The following is an 11,744-nucleotide window of genomic DNA, read 5'->3' as shown; positions in this document are numbered from 1 at the left end:
ATTTCATTCACTACTCTGTAAATGTCAATCATTTTGTAATCAAAATTGATTAAATATCCGCCTAAGCGTTATTCCGAATCTTATTTTTCTCGTGCCTTGCACATATTTAGATATCTGTACAGAGATATAATCTTTTAAGGACATTCAAAATGTGGATAAACCAAAAAAGTTGAAAATTCATATGGATAAACCCTGGTTGTAATGGAGGATGCTCAGGAGCAGCAAATTTAATCACATGTTAACTTTCCAAGTCTAGTATGAAGTGTTGAATCTTGGTTCATTTTTTTATTCAACATGTCGGTGAAGCTATAATTAATCGTTGCCTTAAGTAACCACGACGGACGATATACCTGGCTACATATGCAATGGGGGAGTTCGAGTTTTCCGGCCATGCCATCGTGGTTTGTATGGAAATCAAATATAATATTTATGACTTCGGAGTTTCAGGATATAAGCCTAAGAACTAACACCCACCCTTTAATGGGCTAAGACTCGCGGTTTTATGTATTGCAGGCAGGACCGGATGAAGGATCCTGTTGCCATTGTGATTTTGCTTTTGTCAATGTTACAGGTTGCAAAGGTCAAGGTAAAGTTTCAGCTGAGGTTCTTAAGATGATACATGCAAAAGGAAGCTGCATATGTGCTATATTATGTTATTCTAAAGCCGTCCTTTTTTCCCTTTTCAAAGCATGATATTTTGTGTAGTTGAACATTTTGTGCCAACTGGTTTCGATGTTATTGATTGTTGGTTCAAATCCCAACATTTGCTACTTCTAAAAAAATACTGATCATCACAATGCCTGCCTGTGCCAGACTGCCATATGGAACAGGAACTGGATCGGCCGTTAAAAGAATCAGCATGAGATTCCAATAATCAAAGCTGAATAACTACTCCCAATAAGAATCAACTACCAGAACTATATATTTTTCCAAATGTGCTGTTCATCGACATGTTTTACGGATCTCCTTTGTCAATGTTTCATATGCTACTTGGCATTCGGCACTTTGTGCATCGCTGCTGAGTATCCTACGCATCATTTTTAACTCTTCAGGACTTGCCTTCTTGAAAAGTCCTCTTAGAACTACCTCTACTTCTTCATCAACAGAATGGTAGCTGGGATCATCTTGATCTTGCGTTCTCAAATCAACACCAAAAAGTTTTGCTTTTGATTCGCTAATTGAGCAACTCAATCTAAGTGAGTACTTTTTAACTTCATTGTTAACACAAGTAGTCTTGTGATTCCAGTACTCCAAGCATTGATGATATGGATCAAGAGCTTCAATTGCCTGGAGAAAAGCAATTTATCAAGAGATAAACAACCGAATTTAGACATCACAACTAAATTTGATAAATGAAAACACCAATGCTCGTTTTATTAGACAAATTCATGCTTGCATGTGTGTATGTTCTATGCAAACTTTCCATACTATCAGTCCTATGGCCTTACCATGTTCGAATACATTTGACAATATCAAAAAAAGTTAGATAATTATTGATTGTTGTGAATAAAGTACGATGGAAATGGCATGCTACTATGTTCTTCCATCTCTTCGGATATAGTTATATGTCTGACATGGGTATGTTCGATTTTTTACTAAGTTTTCCATATATCTGGAGGATTCTTGAAAGTTCAAATCTTCCAACTCATGTTGAAATGTGTTGAACATGGGTACCCCAAGAAAAATGAAGAGAAAGGATTGATAAATGACATTTCTGTTTATGATCATTCATCATATTTGCTAAGTCATATTCCACATCATGATGAGAACCATACGGATCATATTTGGCTATCTCAGGCATTTTACTCAGATATTTGTTAGCTAAAAAATGTTTCCAGTTTATAAAGGCAGCAATACCTGAACTATTGGTGGTGAAAAAAATCCAAACATTTCGAGCCCATTGATGCTCTGCGGCAATTGCAAAGGAAGTAGCCCACTTTCCCCCAGGTTTCTCCTCTTCAGAATTTCTTGATTTAGTTGCTGAAGCACCATTTGCCAACATTTGTCTGCCGACATGTTTGAGAATGTTATGGAAGGACAGCCTTCTAAGGTAACCTGAAATATAAAATAGAGATGTGAGGTTAAACTCATTGACACATCTCCATTGACCAATCATGGTCGTTAGAAAGCTCTCTCCAAGCAAATCTTTATACCTAAATTAGTAGACAAACAAGAGGTAATCTCACCTTAAATAGAGGTCCAAGGAGCCCAATATTTAAGACTTCAGAAATGTAGCTAGAAATCTCTGTTGGGTTGAGCACATTAAAGTACTTGACACGGCTTGTAAACCCTGTAAAAGTGAAGGATGAATGCAAATTTTTAAAATGCATCTACCAGCAAGAAAGAAACTGTGAATTTTAAATAGAACGAAATTGGATCCAATTCCAGTTTTACGTACCTTTCGGGAATATGGCCTGGCTACTGCACCATAGTTTTCCAAATATAATGGATCCAAAATTTATAGGTTCAACAGAAGGATTCAACAACGGATGACATTGGCCAGCCACAGATGCAATTACATCTGAGCTGTTGACTGTTTCTGCCTTCAGTAAGGTATTTGATTGTCCAGCACTGATATGCGGAAACTGAAGCTCAATGCCAAACAATTTGTTGCCCTCAAAGCCATTAGAATCCTGATGACCCGTTGAAATTGAATGCTGATACTTGATGGAATATTCACAAGAAACCGATGAGCTACAATCACTCTTGAGTCTCTTTAGAACAGGTTCGCTTACTTCATTGAATCCACAAATTTTCTCTCGTGAAAATGTTTCAACATCAGGAATACTGTTGTTATTGGAGCTATCAGAATCGCACAATGACTTCCTTGCAGGATAATCGGATATAATATCAAGATTTAAGTCAATGCAGGTGTCCTGCTCAGAGTTCGTTCTTTTTTCCACGACAACTCCTACATTTAAGACCTTGTTATGAGTATCCACGGCGACAAGAGGGGCTTTTAATTTAGGCTGGCACTCTGACGGCAATACTTCTGAAGAAAAAAGTCCATGTGAGCAAGGAGCGTTAATATTCACCATTTCTCCCACTCTCGAGGAACGAGAGAAACTTTCCCTTACTTGAGCAGTTTCAGTTTTTAATATCTCACCATCCTCAACCAAGTTAGATACATAAGCATCACAATCGTTATCAGAAACCAACCCAAGATCTCTGGATGCCCATAGTTTGACAGCATCTAATCCACCCTCCAGGGCTTTGACTAGAATTTGCAGTTCATCAACGGTATAGCGAAGCATGACAAATTTGTCTTCAACTTGGCATGAGCAGAAATCCTTTACATGTTTCAGGCAAGCAAATCGTTTGGGAGAGCATTTGCAGCTGCAGGCAGATAAATGCAAGTCATAGAAACAAGAGAAACATTCCCTCTCACTTTCCAAATCAAAGTCTTTTTCCATCTTTCGTACAGGTATATAAGGTGGAAGGCAATTTACTCTTTCTTCTTCCATCTGCTTTCTCATCTGTCAACAGTCATAATTTGCATATATTAGTGCACATAATGACATAAGTTTTTTACTTCTCATGTGAATATTTATAATTTACACAAGTTTTCTTAGAGGGAGAAAGAGGAGACTCTACCCTAACTGCCTCTGTAAGCATCCCGTCCTTCCCACATACACTTTTCCACCTCAAGTTTCCTGGAGTTTCATTGCCAAGAACATGTAACTCCCTGAGAGCTCGGATGGCTTGCCGTGCTGAACCGAGGAGCAGCTTGTCATGGGACAGTGATATCTTGCGATGCTGCTCACTGTAGAGCTCAACTGCAAGCTGGCCATTTTCTAGCCAATCAACAGGAGCAACATTCACTGCCTCTGCACAGTTGAAGCCACAATTAAATCCTGAGTGGTACGCCCTCGGGAAGGTAAGAACAAACTCCCCCGAGTGTTGTACGACTCGATAGACAGGTACACCCTCAGCTTTCAGAATTGAAGGAGATAGTTGAGTAACCTGCCCAAAGGTGAATCAAAACATAAAGAAAATCCTACTGGCACGTGATGAAAATAGGCTACATGAAGAATTTGAATTCTAATTTAAGAATACAGGTAAAAGAAAATATATTTCTCACCAATTCATTAAGTAAGTCAGGTTGTTCTTCAAACAAATCAGGCAAATGCTTTCTCATTGCAGCTTCCAAAGATGAAGCATGGTTCCCGGGAACTCCATACCATATTTTTGGATCACCAAAGTGCATATAGTTTAGTGAATACAGATGGTGGTCCTCAACATGCTGTTTAAACCATAATACAGTATAAATGAAAAAAGGTAACAAAAATTAAGGAATGAAGCATCATTCAAGTTATCGAAAAGGGATTCTGAATCTACAATTTTTTTCAGTAAAATTATTTTGTACGCTTATAGTAACAGAACGATATTCCGAAATTCAGATGTAAAACACAAAAGAATACAAAGCATAATTCAAGTTAGTGAACATGTTTCTAGTATAAGATTGCATTGCAAAAGATGTAATTTATAGAGTAATTTGCAACTAAGAAACCATAGACCACCTACAACAAAACAATAGAGCACCATACTGCCCGGCAAATTCAAAACTGAGTTTATGACTTATAAGAAGCATGTTGTACATTTCTAAAAATGTTAACAAAATCAAGAATAGACAGTGCTGTCTACCAATATCATTTATAAATACAAAAGATATATCCTTCTGTCATTTTAATCATGTGATCAAAGAGGAACGCTATTCTAGCAGTTTTTATGCCTTACCCAACAAAATGATGAGAAGCACATCCCCACATAGAGCCATGGTACTAGAACTCCAGATATATCACATCCTTCAAAAGATAACACTGAACCTTGTAGGCGCGGGAAATTATTTAGGTTCCAACCTGACATTGCATATTTATCTGTATCATTTCCGGTTAACATAGATGACGCCTTAGGAAAGCCACTGCAAAATGTTCCTGTTTCCAAGTCAGCTCCATAATATACCTGAAATATGAAAGCAAAATCCAGTAGAAGTAAACAGAGATTTCTATGAATGGAATCTTATAATATACAGGAGCAATGAGATGAACATACTCCTCACCTCAACCTCATCCTTTGGCTGCTCAACTATCCTCCAGTATTCACCTTCAATATCCTCCCAAAACGGTTCCCATTTCCTGCATTCATTCATGCTAGGCTTTAAATCCTCACTACAGTCCCTTTGAAAGTATGTCTCCTTAAATTCATCTGCATATCTCTGGAATTCTTCAAGTGTGAAGTCTGATCCTGAATTAAAGCCAAACTTCTCATTAGTCTCGGAAGTAACAATAGATTCAGAACCAGAATTGGCACATCTTCTAGTGGCTCCCATTCTAGAATGCCTTCTCCGCTTCCGTTTTCGACTTCTACTTTTCTTTCTCATTGGCTCCCTATTTTGAAGTAAATCAACTTGTTGAATTCTTGTAGAAAATTTAGCATGTTCCCATATATCTTTCTCTTTAAGGGGACAAGGTGGTCTCCAAGAAGGTGGTGGAACAATCCGACATATACCAAATGATACAGCTTCAGCATGAATTTTTTCTATGTAGGCAAGTGTGTCTTCAAACTCCTAGTATATAGAACATCATAAATTCTAAGTAAAATATTGAAAAAAGAAAACTTTGACATCATGTCTTTACTCTTAAAAGATAAAATTACCTCAACAGTTGGATAGAACACTGGAGCATCATCAATCTCAGGCCTGTATGGTTCATCTGGATCCCATCTTGCTGACACCTAAAATATACCATCAATCATCTCATTCATCAAGCAATAGAATTAAGAAAAATATAGCCGCGGGGTTTTCAGATGGTTTCACACTAAACAATGTAAATCAATGTGGAACACTTTAAATAAGATAATTATCTTTCTGATTGCCAAAGTGTCACCAAAACACTTCCGCGAATACATTTATAACGTTGGTATTTCAGATATCATGAGAAATTTTTCCTCCACTAACTTTCAAAATACACATACTGAGACTAAAACTACAAATGATTGCTGTCAAAACCTATGCAGGAAACATAGATCTTCTTGGATTCAAAATGCCTACTTTAGATGTTGCTTTTTTACCAAAAACAGAAAAGTCATTACGGCCAAGCTATTGCAAGAAGTACAACATATATGTTCACACAAAGGAGTCCTGCAAATAACTTACCTTTCGATGACGAGGACTGCCCGAGGGCTCAAGACTATTATCTCTTTTCATGGAAAGTTGTGAAGAATGATCCTGCAAACCATCTTTTGTTAGGAATTCACATATTTTGGTTTGCCCGAACCAGACAATCTAAAATTAAGCACATATATAATAGTGCATTGCAAATAACATAATATGACCCAATTAAACAATATTTGTGTACAAATATCGATACATGCATGCACTTTTGGAAACAGAGAAGATAAGCATATCAAACAGTCTAGGTACAACTCCTTCAGTCTACACAAACATCATACATCACCAACCAGCATATATAGATAACAAAAATGGAAAATCACCCAGTTCTAGCACTCTTTAAATCTCATCCTCGGCAATAGATACTTGATTAAGTTGATCATAGGCAATTGCAAAGAGCTGCTTTCAACCAAGTTAAGAAGGATGGCAAGAATATCAAGTTTTACTATAGGAATGAATAGCCATTGTCGATAGAAAGTTGTGATTTACCCCTTTACTCAATCATGAATAGGATTTTCTGAATAGCCTATACTACTTCCCCCCACCACCCCACCAATGCATTACTAGGGATTTAAAAACCAGAATTGATTCATTTAGGCCTAGGGAGGTTTTTAAACGAGGCCCCTAGCAATGAGTAATTATTCCAATGAATAAGAATCTTCTTTATCAAAAAAAAAAAAAAAAACAGATTGATTCTAAATTAACCATAAACTTTGTAAACATAAAATTATTCTACATAATTTCCAAGTGAGAGATTATGAATTCCTAGAGAAATCTCAACGTATAATGGGGGGAAATCTTTTTGAAGCAATTCCATCTAGCAATGAAAATAATAAGAAAAATACATAACAGAATCAAAACTAATAAGTTAGTTAAACGAGGGTATGAAATCTCAAGAACAATGCTTTCCTAGGGCTCTGAATGTGAACAGAATATGTATATTAATTCCAACTTTTCGAAACAAATTAATGAAATTTAATCAGCATTGATCATAAAAAGGGTTCGAATTAGCTATTTAATTGATCCAATGACCAAAAATCAAAACTTCCCCAGACAAAAAAACAAAATCAGAAAAAAATAACACGGGAAAGACCCAATTACTCATAACCGGATCTGCACATTGAAAACATGGAATCAGGTATATAAAATAAATAAAAAGAGGGAGAGAAACTAACCTCCATCAAATGAGAATTTGGTGCTATTTTCAACTGTTCCATTCAATTATGAAAAGGGTAAAAAAAAATATTTGATAATAAAAAAAATCTTTTCCAGTTAAATTGTTTTCGTTTTTCTCTCTAAAGAAACAAAATTTTCCACCCTAGCAAACAGTTTCTGGTTTTATTTCGCTAAAGAATCAAATCAAACCCAAATCACATTCCTTTTCTGTTTAAATAGTAAACATAGCATTAAAGTTTTGTAGTTCAATTCCAGAATGGAAACGTTCTTGATTTCTTTTTTTCTTTTTACTTTTAGTTTCATGATAAATAAAAATATTCTTTTTCTCTGAATATTATTAACTAAAAAGGTCTCCTTTTTCAATTTTAATCAAATAGATATTTGACTTGGTAAACCATTTTGAAAGATACATATGGAGTAGGATACTAATACTAATACTAATAATAACAAGATAAATAAAGAATTTCTTTCAGAAAGGGAAAAGGAAGAAAATTAGAGAAAATAAAATATCTGTCTGAGATTATTCTTTCTTTCTTTTTCCTTTTATTTTATTGATGATAAAAGCTTAAATTCCAACTAGAAGTCTAGAAGTATGTTTTTTTGGGTAAATTACACCAAATTTCATTCAGCTTTAGGGTTTATATCAATCTTGTCATAAAATTTTAAAAATATTTCAATTTTAGCATTGCAATTTTGTTTGGCTTAATATAAGCATCAGATCACTAAATCATTAACGACATAATGATAGTGTCCATTTTCTTGTGAATTTTTATCTTGTGTATCAACTTTGTCATTAAAATTTAAAATATTTTAATTTTTTAAGTATTGAACTTCAATATACATATCATTTTGATCCATGTGGACAAATGTCAATTTCTTCAATTATCATTGTCAGTTAATCATTTCCTATCACCGGTTATCATTCATGGTAAAATCAACACCAACACATTCATATTTCAATCTTCTTTCTTCTCTTCAATTGGTTTTTCGATAAAACCTACTTAAAATCGACAAAAAACAATATAAAAATTATACAATCTAATACTTTGATTTCCTTTGATGAATTACAATGATGGATGGAAAGCATGCTCAACGTTGACATGTGCCCACCTTGAAATTCAAATTTTTTTATATTAGTTGTCAATTTTATTATTGATGCCCACCCTGAAATTTTATTTTTGCCCACCTATTCAAAAATTTTCAATAATTAATATATGTATGCCCACCCTCAAAAGTATTTCTGGATCCACCACTAACGAATAGTTGTTCAATGAAGTTAGAATTAAAGTATGATACTCATCTACTTGAAAGAATATTTTTCATCATTCAAATTTTCTAACAAACACAATAAATCCCTTAAGTTTGAGAAAGCCCATAAACACTCAAAAAAAATTATAGATTACACGTGAGTAACTTGACAAGTTTTAAAGAGATTTTGAGAAAATATAAATCAATAAAACGATAGAAGATTGATAAGTTGAGTTTATCAATATTTAGGGTAACTATGAAATATGATAGAAAATGACAATTTTCAACAATGACTAAAAATGAGTAAAAAAAACCCTTAACTTTAATAAAAAGATGATGAAGTGAAATAAATAGCACCATATCATCACGTCATCTGGTTACTGATTTGATAATCCCAATATTTACTTTAAGGCCAAAACTAAATTTTAATACTAAAGATAAGCCAATATTTTAAGACTAGTTTTATAAAATCAAAATTTTTTGATGGGAGGTTTTTAAAATATATTTTTCATATTTTTATTTACAACAAATTTTAAATAATAAAAAGTTAAAGGAGAAAATTTGATAAAAATAGTCAATAAAAAACAGTTGTAGTGGGACTTTCATTTTAGTTAAAATGAAAAATAATTAAAAATGTTTAATTATGCCCACAATCTATGTACTCTTCGTACTTTTAAATTCAGTCTCTCCACTTTTATTTTGATAAATTTTCCCCTTTTATTTGTTTAATTTGAAAATTAAAGCTCAATTGATAAGCATTAATTGATTTTTATTACATTTGAAAACTTAGCAACTTTAACATTCAATACTTTGATAAGAATCAAACTTCAATTGGACTTTCATTTTTAAATCAATTAAGTGAATTATTGAAACTAAAAATAAGGGACTAAATTATAAAGTCCAAAGAGTATAGAGCAGAAAAACTTACTGAGCAAAGGAAAGTTTAATTAAAGGCTAAAATACAAATTTCATCACTAAACTTTAATCTCTTTCCTATTTTGCTCATTGAACTTTAAAATATTTCAATTTTCTCACTGAACTTTATACATTGGGTTTTTTTTGTCACACCGCTGTTAAATAGTTAATGGCGTGAAAACGATACCGTTTTAAAAGAATAAATTTTTCACCAAAAACAATGTCATTTTTCATTTATATAACAACCTATTTATAACGCTGTTAGTGAGTGAGGAAACTACTGAGTAACCAAAAAAATTCAATGTAATAAATTAGTGAGAAAATTTAAAGTACAATGAGTAAAATAAGATACCATTAATTAAAATGGTAAATGGAAAGATAGGTAGGATGAAAAGAAGGTTGGGGTTAAAGAGGAACTCGGATCCAAGGGCGTTTTTATTATAAAAAACCCTTAAAATTCATTTATTAGAAAATGACCCCAAAAAGAATTATTTGGAAAAATAACCCTCAAACTACCTATGTAGAACTACCTCGTGTTCTGCAAAAAGCGTAAAATGACTCAGCATTGTATAGGGCACAAGACCCGTCTGACCTAGAAGCACTTTACAGAACGCGAGGTTTGTGCATTTTCAGCCCACATTACAAGTGTTTATAGGCATGTTCAAGAAGTATATTTAGGTACTTAATTTAAAAAATTTCGTAATTTATAAGATTAGATGCGTATTATTGGAATTTATCTTTCAGTTGAGGTCAATATCGACACATACGAGATATTGTAAATGGGGTAAAAATCGCATTGATATTAGTTTTAAAGCTTGTTTTGTGCATGAAGAAAATCTAAAATGGTTTGATATGTATATTTGAGGGGTATTTTTGGGTAGTTAATCTGAAAATTTTCATAATTTATAAGATTAGAGGCGTAATATTAGAATTTATCTTTCAGTTGAGGCCAATATCGACACATATGAGATATCTTAAGTGGGGAAAATGGTTCTAAAGCTTGTTTTGTGCATGAAGAAAAAGCTAAAATAGTTTGATAGGCATATTCGAGGGGTATTTTTGGTAGTTAATCTGAAAAACTTTTGTAATTTATAAGATTCGAGGCATAGTATTGCGACTTATCTTTCACTTGAGTCTAATATCACATATATGAAACATTGTAAATGGGGTAAAAATCGCGTTAAATACGCTTCCAAAGCTTGATTTTGTGAATGAAGAAGAAGCTAAAATGGTTTGATAGGCTTATTCGAGGGCTATTTTCGGGTAGCTAATCTGAAATTTTTTGTAATTTATAAGATTAGAGGCATAGTATTGATACTTATATTTCAATTGAGGCTAGTATCGGCACATACGAGATATTGTAAGTGATCTAAAAATCGCATTAAAAATAGTTACAAACCAAAAAAAATTGAAAAATAACGAATATATTTTGTTAATTACTATAACACCCTAAACCCGATTTGGGCCTAAAGGGCCACACTGGACTGCTGAAACAAACCCATAATTTTCAAAAACCTATTCATTTTCTTTTCAAACATACTGAATGATATCATAATAAAACATAAATAACTGTTATAAAAATATTTAACAAAACCGAGACACTGTTATACCTAAATTAAAATCAAATAATACAAACCCAAAGTTTAACAATCGAATACATAAGTAAGATTCTATGAATACATTTTCCCACTTACTACAATACAATACTCTAAAAAGGATTCTAGAAGTCCTGCCATGATGGTGCTCTATGAACTGCATAATTTATTGACCTGCCAACGGAAAACATCCGAAGGTTGAGCTTACAAAGCTCAACAACATAATCGCTAATGTAGAGTAGCATAAGGATTATATAAACACAAGCATGCTAAGATAGAACACTAAGCAGTAGGTACATGCAATATCCAAATCAAGTACTACCTATTTAAGGTTCAATAGTTATATCTCTATAGTTCAAGTCTCATGTTTCCCTTAGCTTTCTACTAAGAGATTCACTATGAGTATACAAGTATGGGGTCTTTAATCACAATACCAAGTGACAGAATGCAATAAGCATGATACATAACCAAACATCAAATATACATATATTTATTGGCATAGCCATCAATACACAGAAGTGTCTTAGCATTGGTACTAAAGTGCATAAGCATGGATACAAAAGTGCATTCGCAGTGATACTAAAGTACCTTAGCTCTGCAGATACATATACATATCTTAGATGATCGTCGTACATACAAGT

General features: G+C 33.5%; 1 protein-coding gene across 1 annotated transcript in view; it reads right to left on the bottom strand.

Moving 5' to 3' along the window:
• Nucleotides 1-653: 653 nt before the first annotated feature.
• LOC120170684 (lysine-specific demethylase JMJ18-like) overlaps nucleotides 654-11,744 on the bottom strand; it is a 31,829-nt gene continuing 20,738 nt past the window's right edge. Inside the window, exons 2-11 of the mRNA XM_039178593.1 lie at nucleotides 6,155-6,283; nucleotides 5,656-5,733; nucleotides 5,060-5,566; nucleotides 4,738-4,962; nucleotides 4,082-4,243; nucleotides 3,595-3,963; nucleotides 2,399-3,476; nucleotides 2,187-2,290; nucleotides 1,858-2,055; nucleotides 654-1,287 (exon numbers count right to left, since the gene is read on the bottom strand). Coding sequence (XP_039034524.1) covers nucleotides 943-1,287; nucleotides 1,858-2,055; nucleotides 2,187-2,290; nucleotides 2,399-3,476; nucleotides 3,595-3,963; nucleotides 4,082-4,243; nucleotides 4,738-4,962; nucleotides 5,060-5,566; nucleotides 5,656-5,733; nucleotides 6,155-6,283 — 3,195 coding nt within the window. The 3' untranslated portion in view covers nucleotides 654-942. The remainder of the gene's footprint in view (nucleotides 1,288-1,857; nucleotides 2,056-2,186; nucleotides 2,291-2,398; nucleotides 3,477-3,594; nucleotides 3,964-4,081; nucleotides 4,244-4,737; nucleotides 4,963-5,059; nucleotides 5,567-5,655; nucleotides 5,734-6,154; nucleotides 6,284-11,744) is intronic.

This window comes from Hibiscus syriacus, unplaced genomic scaffold (assembly GCF_006381635.1).
Source record: "Hibiscus syriacus cultivar Baekdansim isolate YM2019G1 unplaced genomic scaffold, ASM638163v2 tig00111783_pilon, whole genome shotgun sequence".
Taxonomy (NCBI): Eukaryota; Viridiplantae; Streptophyta; class Magnoliopsida; order Malvales; family Malvaceae; genus Hibiscus; species Hibiscus syriacus.
The sequence above is the reverse complement of the archived record's forward strand: the minus strand, read 5'-3'. Positions and strand labels throughout refer to the sequence as shown.